The 17272-nt window shown below is 41.9% G+C and overlaps 1 protein-coding gene across 1 annotated transcript in view; it reads left to right on the top strand.

Moving 5' to 3' along the window:
- The window catches only part of DOCK3 (dedicator of cytokinesis 3), a 377800-nt gene that overhangs the window by 276905 nt on the left and 83623 nt on the right, over window positions 1-17272 (top strand). Inside the window, exons 15-19 of the mRNA XM_065885910.1 lie at window positions 7732-7856; window positions 9380-9542; window positions 10063-10169; window positions 10752-10923; window positions 11293-11390. Of these exons, the coding sequence (XP_065741982.1) occupies window positions 7732-7856; window positions 9380-9542; window positions 10063-10169; window positions 10752-10923; window positions 11293-11390 (665 nt within the window). The remainder of the gene's footprint in view (window positions 1-7731; window positions 7857-9379; window positions 9543-10062; window positions 10170-10751; window positions 10924-11292; window positions 11391-17272) is intronic.

Here is a 17272-nt window from a genome sequence, read left to right as displayed (position 1 = left end):
AGCATTTCAACACTTAAGTCTGAGAAATTAGAGTAACTGGGGAAATTAGAATTATTTGTATACTGTGATTCTTATTTTGAAACTACCAGCATTTGGCAGAAACCACCAGATACTAATCTGGAGAGGTCCTTTTTGTCAGATGGCCCAGATAGGTCCTTGTCAAAGCATATTGACAGAGCTTACAGCTCTGAGTTTCAGCATTTAGACAAGTTATAACCACACCAGTATCTAACATACCACTTCAAAAAAGGTCTTTCTGATGGTCTCCTGCTGCTTTCCATGAGTGTGTACACATACACCATGTGACTGGTGTGAACAGGAGATGTCCTACTCTTTGCCACAGCTGAGGCCCTGACTACACAGCCATCCAGCTGTGCTCATGACCCATGGTGGTGAGTAGGAGGCAAGTCTGCCATTGCTGGTGTTCTGGGAGGTCACAGAGAAGGCACATCAACCGGGAATCATCCAAGATTATAGAAGGATAAACAGATGCGGGAATTTAAACCTTACTTTGAAACTGAGCACTTAAAAGACTTTTGTTGGTTTGTCACCATATTTCTATGGGTGTTTCCTCCTTCCCTCCAAACTCATTTTAGTTGCGTATGAAAGCTAATAACTCTATAGCATACTTTTACTCCTTTCTTAGATTTTTTTTTTTTTTTTTTTTTTGTGGTACGCGGGCCTCTCACCATTGTGGCCTCTCCCGTTGCGGAGCACAGGCTCCAGACGCACAGGCCCAGTGGCCATGGCTCACAGGCCCAGCCGCTCCGCGGCATGTGGGATCCTCCTGGACCGGGGCACGAACCCGTGTCCCCTGCATCGGCAGGCGGACTCTCAACCACTGTGCCACCAGGGAAGCCCTCTTAGATTTTTTTCAAGAAACTGGAGAGGAAATATTGGAGCAGGGCAGGTGTTTCAGTTGAATGAGGTGAATGTTGAAGTTAACATTGTTTTCTGTGACTCATTTGTCAGAATTAGCCAAAATAAAACTTTAAAGAAAACTGTCTGCCAAAAGACTGTAAACTGAAAGGAATGAGTTAAAACCACTTGCTCAAGAATGGTCTGTACCCTTCTCCAAACCACATCTAAGCCAGCAGAGATGTGCCACCAGCTTCTGTGTAGTTCTCTAACTGTTAGCTTTCCTGGAGAGTCTGTTCCCTGGAGTCAGTAGGAATACAGAGCTCTGTCATGCCTCTGTGGGAAATAAATATTTTAACTTGTTTTATAAACCTTGAATTTTTAAGGTTATCATTTACTGTGGACGTTATGGGCCAAGTTTCATGTTAGTTAAATGAGCTTCTCTCTTGTCAGAAGAAATCTGCCCTTTGATTTAGTATGTTCTAGCTGATGGCCAAGTTTTTCCTAAAGCAGTAGTTCTCTAACTTTAGTATGTATCAGAATCACCTGCAGTGCTTGGAAAAACACAGATTGCTAAGCCTAACCCAAGAGTTTCTGAGATAGTAGGATTGGGGTGGGACCTGAAAATTTGTATCCCTCACAGGCTCTCAAGTGACGGTGATGCTGCTGGTTTCGGACCCCCTTTGAGAACTATGCCCTAGAGAGTACTCTGCTTTAGGGATGCTTTGCCCTTCCTTGAGTCAGACCTGGCACAAGCTCGTCTCTGGGTTGCCCTGACCTTGCCCTTTAGAAGGCAGCTATGCTGGCATGGCAGCCCTCTAGGGGGCTCCCTGACTCTTGCCCTTGTGCTCAAAAATACACTCTGTCCTTTGGTTTGACCCCTGATAAAAAGTGCATGCTTCATCACCAACCTGCAAGTGATGTTTTTTTTTCTCTTTTCCTGTTTGTCTTAATTGTTCTTGTTTTTCTCTGTGCTGTCCCCTCATTCTTGCCCCTTTGTTTCTGGTGCAGAGATGAAGATAGTTGGGTGTAAGTTCCTGCTTTTGTGTGTCCTGTCTGCTTTTGCCTGCTTTGTTTCCATCTTCATTTGTTTCACGGCATGTTATGCTGCAATACTGGGGTGGGGTGTCATTTACATTATTAATCCTTCATCAGCCTCACCTTTTGGGATAACTGACAAGACATTGGAGAAGCTACCAGCCCAGCCTAGAGACTGTGTATTACTTAGGGTGTTCATTAAGATCAGAGAAAACTAAGGACTTGTTGGAATGTTTAGAAAATCTTAAAAAGCCCTAGGTGAATAGATACAGGCAAGGATTTTTGTGAGATGGATCAGCTACTCCCATTGAAAAGAAAATGAGTAGTGCTTATCCCAAGCTACAAAGAATCAGAAAGGCAGAAAGATGCTCTTTTCAGCTCTGCAGGACACATCTCATGACTTTTGAAAGAGACGCGACTTTTGAAAGAAAAGCTATTCTCAGCAGAGTGATGAAAGTATTTACCAGAAGTAGATTCATAGGACTGTGGTCAGTCTGAGTGTCAAATGAAGCTTTGGCAGTATCTCTAAGGGAGGGTTTAGGAATAATCACATCTGGTCCCACAACAGGTTGGAAGATCATCACATCCCTGATCCAAGAAAGGAATAATCGTATATAGTGATGTCACACTATGCCCATTCCTGTCATCCTGTTAGAGCAGAGAGCATCACTGACTTTGTAGCAAAAGAAACCAGAAGTGTTGACACTGAAGACATGGTTAGAAGAATAAGGAACCTGTCTTTCCTGGATACTAAAGAAATCCTCCCGAGAGTCTTTTTTTAGTCTCTTCCTCAGAATAAGAATTACTACAACATAAAGCATTGGTCATGTGTCTGAAGGTGTCCATATTAAATGGTAGTTAACATCTTCACATCTCCATGAATGCTGTCAGGAGACTCCTATTCTGCCAAGAGACAGGATTGGCACCATCCCAAGCAGGCTGCTGTGTCTGCTGGGAGAAAGTTCTAGTTTTACATGGTCTTAAGGGAAAGAAGCTATCCACAGAAGCTCTTCCTAATCCTATCTAGAATTAGACAAGGTCTAAATAATGTATTTAATACTGTTATCCTTGAACCTAGAGCCTCCACACATGTGGTGTGAGTAATTTATACAGAAGGAACATGAATGTAATAAAGAATCCAAGCAAGTCTTAGTGCCCAGGGACTTCCCTGGTGGCACAGTGGTTTAGAATCCGCCTGCCAGTGCAGGGGACATGGGTTCGAGCCCTGGTCTGGGAAGATCCCACGTGCCACGGAACAGCTGAGCCCATGCGCCACAGCTACTGAGCCTGTGCTCTAGAGCCTGCGAACCACAACTACTGAAACCCGCGAGCTGCAACTACTGAAGCCCGTGCTTCATGCCACAACAAGAGAAGCCGCCCGCAGTGAGAAGCCTGCACACCACAACGAAGAGTAGTCCCCACTCACCACAACTAAGACACTGCAAACCTGTGTAGGCTGTCCTGGACCATTTCTCCTGGCATAGAATTCTACAGAGGCTGGAACTATGTGGCCCCAAAACTTCAAGTAAGGCTGGAGTGTCTGGCAAGAGACTATCTTGCTAACAGATGCTCTGGTACCTGAGCTGGACCTTGAAGATTCTGACACCTCTACAGAGACTGCTTTCAGAAGAGACCTGCAAACACGTTGTGAGCTGTTTCTCCAAAGTCATGCTAGGATTCAGGTCTTTGGATGATCAGACCTGGCCACTGAAGCATGCACTTTTCTCTTTGCTGGATGCAGCTCTGTCACAGTGCTCCTCAGCCCTCTGAGATTACTGGCAGCTGAAAAGCACTGTTTCCTTCTAAGACCTGTCACTCTCTAAGGACCCCAGAATGTTTCACGCCAATCCCTGACGCAGTAAGATGGCCTCAAGTTCATTACCTTGCTCCTTCCCAGCAGCTGTTTATTGTAGACTTCTAGGAATCTGGATTTTTGATGTGTAGTTGCAGCGTAGTGATGCTGCTCTTGACCCTTGAACACTCCAATTCAGGTATCAGCAAACTATAGCCCACAGGCCAAATCCAGCAGCCTGTTTTTGTACTACCTACCAGCTAAGAATGGTTTTTTACATTTTAAAAGGGTTGTGAAAACAAAGAACATGTGACAGAGACCCATGTGACCTACAAAGCCTAAGATACTATCTGACCTCTTAGAGAAAAAGTTTGCCAACCTCTGCCTACTCTTAAGTCCCTAGTTCTCTGACATGCAGTTATACCAACAGCTGTCACTGGCTGCTGTGTGAAACTGTGAAAGGGACAAAGATTATTTATTCTGAAGCCCTCTTACAAGAACAACCTCATTCATTCATCTTCCCATTCAAGAAACTCTGTTGCATGTCAACTGAGCACTAAGCATTCAGAGATGTAAGGCATTGCTGATGTTGTTAGAGGCTCTGCCAACCTTAGGAAGCAGAGGACACCTAACAAATGGAGTCAGGGCTGCCCTCAACAATATGCACTCCCACTCCCCGTGGAAAAGCCTCCCCCTTCCATACCCGTCCCAGCATTCCTCCATGCTGCCTAAGAGGTGCCCAGTCCCCCACCCTCAGCCAGACTTCACTAGTATCTTCCAAGCAGACCCCCACTTTATAGTCCCCTGATGTTAAACCCTGGAGAGCATCAGAATTACCTGATGATTTTTTTTTAAATACAAGTACACAAGCCCACCCAAGACCCACTAGAATCTCAAAGGGTGAATATTAGAAATCTAATTTTAACAAGCTCCCTAGGTGATTCAAATACAGTCAGCCAGGCAGTGGTCTTCAGACTAACCACAGAAACCACTGTTCAGGACTTCTGTTTCCCATTCTTATGATAAGGTGCCTGTCCTCATCCCTCTCTTGGTAATATTTCTTGGCCATTGGTGCTAAAGTTTACATGAGCCTCCTGGAGACAGTACCTTAACCCAGAGGCATGATTCCACTTGTAGGCTTTGTACTGTAACATACAATAAGGATAGCTGAAGAGCAGGGACCCTGGGAAGCTCTCTGTAAGGCAGGCCTGGGTCATTACATTCTGGTGCTTTTCACATTTGTTTCTTCTAGTTCCTTCAGAATTAGTGGAGAGCTCAATTTAAATGATCCTCCAGAGAGGTTTTTGACAAGAAGGCCCCAGCACCATTAACTATTAAAAAGTGCTGCTTTCAAAACTGAGGCCATAATTTGCAAAATTGCAACCCGTAAGGCAGCCTGATACCTATTCTGACTGAGAACAACCTTGGTCTAGGCAGGTCTGTTCTCTAAATAAAGAGCAAAGATCTGATGAAATCAAGCTGCTTCAGTGTGTAACCCAGAAGGTACAGTTGCTTGTATTTATAAATTTTCTCAGCTAGACAATCACCAAAGCATTCTGTTTAAATAGAAAATTTTAAAAGAATGAAAACTGTAGGAATGTCTAGCTCAGTCCTTCCATTTGAAATTGGCATTTTGGTTTAAAATACCCTGGAGGAGCTGCCCAGAAGCTATGAGCTCACTCTATAAAACCAAAACAGACCAAATTCTGTCATTGTCAATCTCCAAGACAATACCCAATTTAGTATTAGTATTTTATATCATATATTGCTAGGAAAAGTTTGAAATGTTCCATTTAAGGACACACTTATTATAATATGGTTAACTTTTGTGTAGAGCCACAGAAATTTATATGTTTGTACAAGCTAGACTACTATTGCTGGTAGCCAACATCTGCTTTTAAAAGTCACGTGAATTATTTTGAGAATAACTGCCAGAGAGTGCTGACTTATACCACGGTAATTTTAAACAAAGCACCTATTCTTCAGATATTAAAATTCTCTAGACTCTTCACTTTATGCCAAATCGTCCTCGAAATTGAATAATTACTTAAATTCCATAGAAAAGCTAATGTGTAACTAAAAAGCTTTTATCAGGAGAAAGCTCTGAGATGTCTGTTCCAGTTGTTAAAAATTTAAGGTGTAACCAACTCTGATTTATCCCATTATAATGGCAATAACGCATAGTAAAGTTCCCAGTTAATTTTGAATTTTACTTTCAGGGCTGATTTTATTCAGCCTCTGTTCTGACGGTAGCAAACTAATGAATTTGAGTTTTCCTTCTCCTTCTGCTAGTCTTCTCCACCCTACCTACACACCTATTAAAATAGGTGAACTGCTAAGAGGGCCCAAGAAGGGATGTTCAAAAGAGGAAGATTAAAGTGTCAAACTCATCAAACTTCAAAGGAGAGGTTCTATTCAACCCAGGAGGAAAGTCTATATGGACTGCAAGGATGGACACCCTGAAGTCTGTCCCAACTACCCAACAGTTGCATTTGTGTGTGATTTTCAAGAACACATTTTCCTCTTCCCTTCATGGTAGCCTCAAGGCTATTTGTTTGGGGAAATAGCTTTCACACATTAGAGAAAGTTCTCTGCGCTTTCAGAGAATAATTGTTTCTCAGGGACTGCTCTTCCCCACTTGGGTCAAAGTGTTTTGAGAGTATTATGTGACCAAATAACCATGATTGCACTCCTACAGTAGGAAGGCGACCTGAATAATAGAAGGTCTGGTCATGAAGACCCCCAAAGCCCAAGATATATGCCAGTCCTGGTCTATCACTGTTTCATATGTAAGAGACACTCGGACACTTCCACAGTTAGAGAGGTGGACAGTGCAGAAAAGGAGCTGTCAGTCATCATGTATCTGACCAAACCAGAAAGCTCAGTTGCTAACCAAAAACAAAGACTTATGTCATTGTGATTCCAAGTAATGAACAGATTTAGATGTGCCAGCTTTTCTAAAAACTGAAGGAAAAAGTATTTCTGGCTTCTGAATTGGCTTGCTTTGCAAGTTAATTAATTGTTCCGTTAACTTTTAGTTGATTTCTTCAGGCTCCTAACACATATTCACCTTGGCCTTACCTGGTTTCCTTTGTCGTTTCATTCCTTTGAAGATTTTTTTTCCCACAGCCTTTACTATTACTTTTGAAAGTCAAAAGCCCTTCTTTAGTTTGTGTTAAGTAAAATTCGTCATTTTATGGGTTTAGAAGCTTAGAGCAGCCTAAATAAGCTCCTTTTATGCATGAACAGACAATTCCTTCCCCCCTAAAAAAAGGCATTTGAGACTTAGGTCATTTCAGACTTGCAGTTTGAGCTACTGCTGCCCAGCCTCAAGCAGCAGGTATGGGCTAGAGTCAGAGCACGCAGAAGCAACAAGAGCACAACAGACTGTCGCCCCAGTCCTTTGGCACCTGTGCTTTTGGAGAGTCACCTGCTCCCAGAGCACTTGCTACAAAAAAGAGACAAACTGACAGTCCAGTGACCTCTGCCTGACACTCCAGCAGGGAATGGGATTTGGAGGTAAGGCTCCAGAAGGAAGTAGTAGTTTATCCTCTAGTCAGACTCAGAAGGATTGAGGGTTGCAAAAAGAAAACAAAGAAAAAAAAAGAGAAATGATTTTTTTGTTTTTTGTTTTTTTGGGTTTTTTTGAGGGAAAGGAGGAGGGATTAGTAGTTAAGACATAGACATGATTAAAATAAGTGTTATTCCTGTTGATTCTAAAATCTTTCCTCACTGGGGGACTTAGATTACAGCTATTCTCCTGGAGGGAAGAGAGACTGAACAGACACCTGCAATCTGCCTTTTCCCACCCTAGACAAGCTGTGGTGAACACCTTTAAGATTCAGACTTAGAGAGCACATGACTAACCAACCTGAGTACTGCTGCACTGATATTGGTAGAATGTCCATTGTTATTAACCAAGCTTGGAATGCCCTGAGCACCCACCTGAACCCTGGAGGATCCAGATGCTAGCTTTGTCCTCCATGCACATGGGGCAGAGTGGCTTCTGTGGTCATGAAGACATGACATTTCTTTCCCCACAGGTGATATCCGCAATGACCTGTACCTAACCCTGGAGAAGGGGGACTTCGAGAGAGGGGGAAAGAGTGTACAGAAGAATATTGAAGTGACCATGTATGTGCTTTATGCAGATGGAGAAATCTTGAAGGTAAAGTTTGCCAGTCAGTTTGGAATGGAGGCTAATCCAGTAATAATTTTAGTGCTTTTGTGGACTTTGTCCAGAGACCCATCCTCTTCAGGAAGAGCTGAACTCAAATCACCCCATATGCATTCTTCTCTGCCTTAGCCTTTCTTCAAGGAAATTCTACAGTATGCTCTGATAATGACTTGCAGTGTCATACAGCCTTTTTAGAAATTCTTCCTAGTGTCTGACCTGAATCCTTCCTGTTCTAATTTAGACCTATTCCCTCTAGTTCTGTCCTACATGTTACTTTTTCAGCCACCTGTCTAGCATTGAGCTGCCTAGTTTTGGTAACTGTTATTAGGTCCCACGCTGTTTGTTCCTTGAGCTAATGTGGAAAGTTATATTTTCCCTTTAGTAAAGGGTGGAACTTAGGTACCCACTTGCTGTTACCAAGTTATGTGGCAAGGAACAGCAGACTCAGGCCCTAAAAGATGATTTCTAGCCAGTGCAGTACAAGGATCCTCTGTCACTCTTCATTAAAAGAGAAGGCCTGGAGTGCTGTTTTTCTACTGTCATTATGTCAGTTTTTCCCTCAGTCAGTCATGGTCAAGTCCCTGGCAAATAAAAAGGCATTATTTGCATGTCACTTGGTAGAAGGCAAATCACTCTTTTACAAACCTTGCTTCTGTGTGTTGACATCAGCCTTATGAGGTAGGCAGACCAGGAGTGATCGTCCATATTTTACAGAAGGAAAAAGGTAAAGTTAGAGTCATCTCCCAAACCTAGAAAGAAATGGAGGGTAATGTTGAAATGGTGGTAGAAACAATGATTTGTGTGTCATTTTAAAAACCCACCTCAAGGACTAAAGCATGTTCATTGTTTGTATGAATAATGCTGAGGTCAGCAGAGCTGTCAGCTGTTCACACCACCCTGTGTGGACAAGGAGCTGCTCCTGATTGTATTGTCCACAGCTTCCTGGCGGGCCTGGGACTGGGTTTTCACATCAATATTTGGGAACTGGGGTCAAGTTAAATCTGGTCTACCTTGTTTATATCCAAGGACAGTCAGCCATGGGCAACCTAAAATGCCAGTGCAACATTAGGCCAAAGATTAGAAAACAAGCTCCACTTTATTATTATTTAATTAATTATTTAATTTTTTTAATTTAATTTTATTATTTAATTATTTTTCTGATCTGGAAAGTGCCATATACGGTTGACTTCTCCTATGAATTCATTGTTTCCTTTCTTAATGAGGATGAAGAGCCTACCTTAGTGATTCAGATGCACCACTCAGCTTCTCTCATGTTTATTAAGCAATGAGTGTGGTTACCTCTGACCCAAGGAAAACAAGGAGCATTGTGACTGCTTATTTCTTATACCATCTAGACAGTTGTTTCCAAAAGTACTGAATTTAAGTCATCTTATAGATTTGGCCTGATGGGAAAATGAGACCTGCACAAAGGAGAAAATGAAATGTCCTAGTGACATGGAAATCCAAGGGATCCCTCCAGGAAGATGGCACCTTACTTTGCTTCTCTCTTCCAGGATTGCATCAGCTTGGGTTCAGGAGAGCCGAATAGGAGTTCGTACCACTCCTTCGTCCTCTACCACAGTAATAGTCCTCGCTGGGGAGAAATTATCAAATTGCCCATCCCCATTGATCGGTTCCGGGGCTCCCACCTGCGCTTCGAGTTCAGACACTGTTCCAGTGAGTGAGACTTCTCTCCACATTCCTTTGAGGATATGAATATAACTCTTTCCTCTCTGGAACAGAAGTAAGAGAGTTCTTACTATTGGGGGAAGAAAATTAGGAGTTGTGTACTTAGAGATGGGATATCATCAGAGGCTGTCCTTTGGACAGTGATTCAGAAACATGGGATCTGGTATTGCCCTGTTGTAGTGTCTGACCTGGATGCTGGATAATTGCCAGTGTCATTCCTCTTTGGGGGTTTCCTTTGTATGTATTAAACTCCTTCTTAAAGAGCCCCTGGTTTATCAAGGCTAGCAATTTAGTTTCTATTTGAGTCTAGGTTGCCTGTGTACCTTGGGATATGAATGGAAACTCAGTCTAGTACATTTCTCATCATTCTTGCCATCAGGTTGCTACCTAATTAATGAACAAAGTAAGGGACAAAGAAGTAAAGAGCATCGGTGATAAACCAAAAGGGAATTGCTGTTGAAAAGCAAAGTGTGTGGCAAAACAACTAATGCTTGGCTCTGATTTGCAGCAAAGGACAAAGGGGAAAAGAAACTCTTTGGCTTTGCATTCTCACCCCTGATGCGGGATGACGGCACCACCCTCTCAGATGATATCCACGAGCTCTATGTGTACAAGGTACAGAGCCTGGCTGTCTCTCACCCTGCTGAGACCACTCTCACACATGGTTCTCAGTTAGGTGGTTTTCACTGAGCGGGCCAGACGATCCAGGGTAATGCGCTGGTTGAGACAGCAGGACAGCTGTGGGCAGTCTTTTGTCTTCTAAATGAAGTGAGCTTCCTCCCATAAGTAATGCCAGCAGGGCCTTTGTTTTCCACCTCCCACTCCACTAGTCATGGAAATCTATTACCAACCCCTCTGTGCTCTTATGGCCTTGGCTTGTTCATTCGGCGACCTGCTATTTGAGATTGGGGTTCTGTCAGCTGTCACAGCATAGCTGGCACTCAAGGTTGCCTGCATACCAGGTAGAGGCCACGAGCCCCACCATGTTCTCTTTAAAAGGCATGTGAGCCGTTCTGGAGAAAGAAATGAAAAGCACTTTTAAAGTGCTTAGAAAGCACTCTTCTAAGAGGACCTGAGGTCCAAGGTCCAGCCTCAGGAAGATGAGAGTAAACATCAACTCAGAAATTCCCTGGGACCTGATTTTTTACAGGTGGCATGGTTCAAGAAACATTCTGTATTCTCTACTTTTGCCTATAGTGTGATGAGAATAGCACGTTTAACAACCATGCTCTGTACCTGGGCCTGCCCTGCTGCAAAGAGGACTATAACGGCTGCCCTAACATCCCCTCCAGCCTCATCTTCCAACGCAGCACCAAAGAGTCTTTCTTCATTTCCACACAGCTCTCCTCCACCAAACTCACCCAGAATGGTAGGTGATGGTGCCTGCAGCGTGGTGCCCTCCACTGTTCTCACTTGCTGGTCCATGTTGCTGATACATGTTAAAAGAGACAAATTATTGCTTTTTCATGCCACAGTGAGGGAATTCTTTTCATATGAAATTGAAGAAATCATTCGGCAATAGCAGCCTATGAGATTTTCCACGGTTTTAACAGCTCCTGAGTGACATTCAGACTTTACAGATGTGTCTTTAGCCTTTATCTCAGCACTCCAGAGGCTGTTATACTGTTCGTAGCTATTTCTGTCCTCCTAGGTCTCACCTGTCCTTGGCAGGGAGAGTCTGGGCTTTGATTGTCCATGACGTAGCCAGGGTTCACTGTCTTTTGGGCTTGCTTCCTAGTGGACCTCCTTGCTCTGCTGAAATGGAAGGCCTTTCCAGACCGGATCATGGACATCCTAGGGCGGCTGCGGCATGTCAGTGGGGAGGAAATTGTTAAGGTATGGCTTCACACAATTCACACATGCTACCTGAGCAAGAATCTGGGCAGAAGGCCTCACTTCCCCTTGATTTCTGCCAGTAAGCCTCTAAGACCATTTCTCGAGGTATATAATTAGGTGAGTAAAAATAAAGGTATTTTTCTTCCTTAACTTCGTTTTTTTAAGTAGGTATCACATCAGGTTTATTACCTTTTAGAAACTACCTTTAAGTTTTAAGCCCTATTTTCTGCCTTGTTTTTCTTCCTAGAAAGCAAACTGGTAATTAAAGGGCAGTGATAAAAACACCCTCTCAGAAACAATCCCAGTGTGTACTGCTGCCCACATGCCTTTAGGTCTCCTCTCCCTTCCTCTCTCTTCCCTTACTTTGTAAACCTTTACCACAAATCCAGCCTGATGTCTTCTTGGCTCTACTCTCTTGATTATCTACAGGAACTCTGAATACTCTCCATTACCTGTAACTGTTGATTTTGCCCAGTCTCTCACTAGAGTCCGTAATAGGGGACCCTTCCTTACTCCCTTCCTCAATTGCTTTTTCAAGTACTTTTGTGACATTTCCTATCTAATGGCCTGAGCAGGCTGACAGCAACACTACCAGACCCCAGTTGTTTTCCATAGGGCTTCTCCGCAGTGTGTAGAAGCCAGGTGTTTGCCCACCTGACTTTAGCTCAAGAAAACTCCCAGGCACTTCCTGATGGTGGATTCTGCACAATGGACTGAACTCAGCTGAGGAAAATGGAAGTACTTTTGGTGATCAGCAAGGGCAATGGAATGTAGGATAGAGATTAAATGTCAAGAAGGCAACTTGTCTATCAGTGAGCATTCTTGGCTTTATCATTGCAAGTGTCAAATCTATTAGTATTGCACTGTCTGTACTTTCATTTTACAGCTTCCATTGACTCAATAATACACAACATGGTGTCTCCAAACAAGGAATAATTTTAAAGTCTGTGTATGGCTTTGTACTTTTTTGAAGTCTTGTATGAATTTTGTGTTAATCAGTTGATCAGAGTATTATACATTTTTAAAAGAACTCTTTATACAAACAAGCTAATACTAGTTTTTGAAACTTAAGATAAATGCCCTTATACTCAGGGCATTTTTTGCCTTCTAAACATATGAAAAATTTAACCAGTAAAACAGACCAGGTATTAAGAAAAGTCTGTGATCCTTTTAAGGCTGAGTTGTTACATTCCCGACAAAAGAACATCCTACCAGCATTTCTGGTTTTAGCAACAGTATTTGTCTCAAACCAGCCAGAGAGAATTAAAGAGATTATGCTAGCATTTTAATTAATTTTTACTTTTTATTGTAAGATTTCAAACATACCATAAAAAGTTGACAGAATAGAATAAATAACCATACATGTACCTATCCTATCAGTTACCCCTGACTGTCATCAGCCCATGGTCAGTCCTGCCCATAAACTCCTCATCCATGCCTTCTACCTTCTGTTGTTTTGAAATAAGTTGTAAACATTATATCATTAAATTGCATTTTGACCAACAGAATATTAGATTTGATTTTTTAAGACTGGGAGCATCTGTGAGTATTTATTATTCTCTCTCTTGGTTTTTGCATCTTAGAAAGAAAAAGGCATGTGTTCAAAAAACAATGGTGATTCCAGATATTTTACCCTCTTTGACAGCCCTCATCAGCAGCATTCTCCCTTCTCCTGGAATAGTAATTTCTAGACCAAAGAATAGTTTCTATAGTTAAGGCCTAGCTTGCCACAGCCTCATCCAAATGTCCTCTACAGAGTTAGGCCATAGAGGAGAACAAGGGACTATCAAATTTTGGGGGACCCAGGAAAGTAAGCCCTTTTTCTCAAAATGGATTTGGCATCAGAATCAGTTAGATTGGGACTTCCCTGGTGGCGCAGTGATTAAGAATCCACCTGCCAAAGCAGGGGACACAGGTTCAAGCCCTGGTCCAGGAAGATCCCACACGCCACAGAGCAGCTAAGCCCGTGTGGCACAACTACTGAGCCTAAGCTCTAGAGCCCGTGAGCCACAACTACTGAAGCCCACACACCTAGAGCCTCTGCTCCACAACAGGAGAAGCCACTGCAATGAGAAGCCCATGCACCGCAACAAAGAGTACCCCCCCCCCACTCTGAGGCGGGAGTGCGAGCGGGGGCATCAGCGTCGGGCCCAGCGGCTGGAGGCCAGACTCACCACACACACCGGTCTCTTTTGAAAGGGTAAGAAAAAGAAGAAGAAGAGAGAAACTACAGGAATCTACATCAGCCGTGTGGATGAAAGGCTGTTGGTGCTGCAGCCAGGAGTCAGTGCTGTGCCTCTGAGGAGGGAGAGCCAACTTCAGGACACTGGTCCACAAGAGACCTCCCAGCTCCACATAATATCAAACGGCGAATATCTCCCAGAGATCTCCATCTCAACACCAGCACCCAGCTTCACTCAATGACCAGCAAGCTACAGTGCGGGACACCCTATGCCAAACAACTAGCAAGACAGGAACACAACCCCACCCATTAGCAGAGAGGCTGCCTAAAATCATAATAAGTCCACAGACACCCAAAAACACACCACCAGATGTGGACCTGCCCACCAGAAAGACAAGATCCAGCTTCATCCACCAGAACACAGGCACTAGTCCCCTCCACCAGAAAGCCTACACAGCCCACTGAACCAACTTTAGCCACTGGGGACAGACACCAAAAGCAACGGGAACTACAAACCTGCAGCCTGCAAAAAGGAGACCCCAAACACAGTAAGATAAGCAAAGTGAGAAGACAGAAAAACACACAGCAGATGAAGGAGCAAGATAAAAACCCACCAGACCTAACAAATGAAGAGGAAATAGGCAGTCTACCTGAAAAAGAATTCAGAGTAATGATAGTAAAGATGATCCAAAATCTTGGATATAGAATAGACAAAATGCAAGAAACATTTAACAAGGACCTAGAAGAACTAAAGATGAAACAAGCAATGATGAACAACACAATAAATTAAATTAAAAATACTCTAGATGAGATCAATAGCAGAATAACTGAGGCAGAGGAACGGATAAGTGACCTGGAAGATAAAATAGTGGAAATAACTACAGCAGAGCAGAATAAAGAAAAAAGAATGAAAAGAACTGAGTACAGTCTCAGAGACCTCTGGGACAACATCAAATGCACCAACATTCGAATTATAGGGGTTCCAGAAGAAGAAGAGAAAAAGAAAGGGACTGAGAAAATATTTGAAGAGATTATAGTTGAAAACTTCCCTAATATGGGTAAGGAAATAGTTGATCAAGTCCAGGAAGCATAGAGAGTCCCACACAGGATAAATCCAAGGAGAAATATGCCAAGACACATATTAATCACACTGTCAAAAATTAAATACAAAGCAAACATATTAAAAACAGCAAGGGAAAAACAACAAATAACACACAAGGGAATCCCCATAAGATTAACAGCTGATCTTTCAACAGAAACTCTGCAAGCCAGAAGGGACTGGCATGACATATTTAAAGTGATGAAGGAGAAAAACCTTCAGCCAAGATTACTCTCCCCAGCAAGGATCTCATTCAGATTTGATGGAGAAATTAAAACCATTACAGACAAGCAAAAGCTGAGAGAGTTCAGCACCACCAAACCAGCTTTACATCAAATGCTAAAGGGACTTCTCTAGGCAAGAAACACAAGAGAAGGAAAAGACCTACAATAACGAACCCAAAACCATTAAGAAAATGGAAATAGGAACATACATATTGATAGTTACCTTAAATGTAAGTGGACAAAATGCTCCCACCAAAAGACACAGACTGGCTAAATGGATACAAAAACAAGACCCATATATATGCTGTCTACAAGAGACCCACTTCTGACCTAGAGACACATACAGACTGTAAGTAAGGGGATGGAAAAAGATACTCCATACAAATGAAAACCAAAAGAAAGCTGGAGTAGCAATTCTCATATCAGACAAAATAGACTTTAAAATAAAGACTATTAAAAGACACAAAGAAGGACACTACATAATGATCAAGGGATCGATCCAAGAAGAAGAGATAACAATTGTAAATATTTATGCACCCAACATAGGAGCACCTCAGTACATAAGGCAAATACTAACAGCCATAAAAGGGGAAATCGACAGTAACACATTCATAGTAGGAGAGTTTAACACCCCACTTTCGCCAATGGACAGATCATCCAAAATGAAAATAAATAAGGAAACACAAGCTTTAAATGATACATTAAACAAGATGGACTTAATTGATATATATAGGACATTCCATCCAAAAACAACAGAATACACATTTTTCTCAAGTGCTCATGGAACATTCTCCAGGATAGATCATATCTTGGGACACAAATCAAGCCTTGGTAAATTTAAGAAAATTGAAATTGTATCAAGTATCTTTTCCGACCACAACACTATGAGACTAGATATCAATTACAGGAAAAGATCTGTAAAAAATACAAATACATGGAGGCTAAACAATACACTACTTAATAACGAAGTGATCACTGAAGAAACCAAAGAGGAAATCAAAAAATACCTAGAAACAAATGACAGTGGAGACATGATGACCCAAAACCTATGGGATGCAGCAAAAGCAGTTCTAAGAGGGAAGTTAATAGCAATACGATCCTACCTTAAGAAACAGGAAACATCTCGAATAAACAACCTAACCTTGCACCTAAAGCAATTAGAGAAAGAAGAACAAAAGAACCCCAAAGTTAGCAGAAGGAAAGAAATCATAAAGATCAGATCAGAAATAAATGAAAAAGAAATGAAGGAAACGATAGCAAAGATCAATAAAACTAAAAGCTGGTTCATTGAGAAGATAAACAAAATTGATAAACCATTAGCTAGACTCATCAAGAAAAAAAGGGAGAAGACTCAAATCAATAGAATTAGAAATAAAAAAGGAGAAGTAACAACTGACACTGCAGAAATACAAAGGATCATGAGAGATTACTACAAGCAACTCTATGCCAATAAAATTGACAACCTGGAAGAAATGGACTAATTCTTAGAAAAGCACAACCTCCAAGACTGAAACAGGAAGAAATAGAAAATATAAACAGACCAATCACAAACCCTGAAATTTAAACTGTGATTAAAAATCTTCCAACAAACAAAAGCCCAGGACCAGATGGCTTCACAGGCGATTCTATACATAGAGAATCCTAAAGATGCTACCAGAAAACTACTAGAGCTAATCAATGAATTTGGTAAAGTAGCAGGATACAAAATTAATGCACAGAAATCTCTGGCATTCCTATACACTAATGATGAAAAATCTGAAAGTGAAATCAAGAAAATACTCCCATTTACCATTGCAACAAAAAGAATAAAATATCTAGGAATAAACCTACCTAAGGAGACAAAAGACCTGTATGCAGAAAATTATAAGACACTGATGAAAGAAATTAAAGATGATACAAATAGATGGAGAGATATACCATGTTATTGGATTGGAAGAATCAACATTGTGAAAATGACTCTACTACCCAAAGCAATCTACAGATTCAATGCAATCCCTATCAAACTACAACTGGTATTTTTCACAGAACTAGAACAAAAAGTTTCACAATTTGTATGGAACACAAAAGACCCCGAATAGCCAAAGCAATCTTGAGAACGAAAAACGGAGCTGGTGGAATCAGGCTCCCTGACTTCAGACTATACTACAAAGCTACAGTAATCAAGACAGTATAGTACTGGCACAAAAACAGAAAGATAGATCAATGGAACAGGATAGAAAGCCCAGAGATAAACCCACGCACATATGGTCACCTTATCTTTGATAAAGGAGGCAGGAATGTACAGTGGAGAAAGGACAACCTCTTCAATAAGTGGTGCTGGGAAAACTGGACAGGTACATGTAAAAGTATGAGATTAGAACACTCCCTAACACCATAC

This window comes from Phocoena phocoena, chromosome 10, assembly GCF_963924675.1.
Source record: "Phocoena phocoena chromosome 10, mPhoPho1.1, whole genome shotgun sequence".
In the NCBI taxonomy this organism is placed as follows: Eukaryota; Metazoa; Chordata; class Mammalia; order Artiodactyla; family Phocoenidae; genus Phocoena; species Phocoena phocoena.
This window is presented reverse-complemented; position numbering and strand designations above follow the sequence as displayed.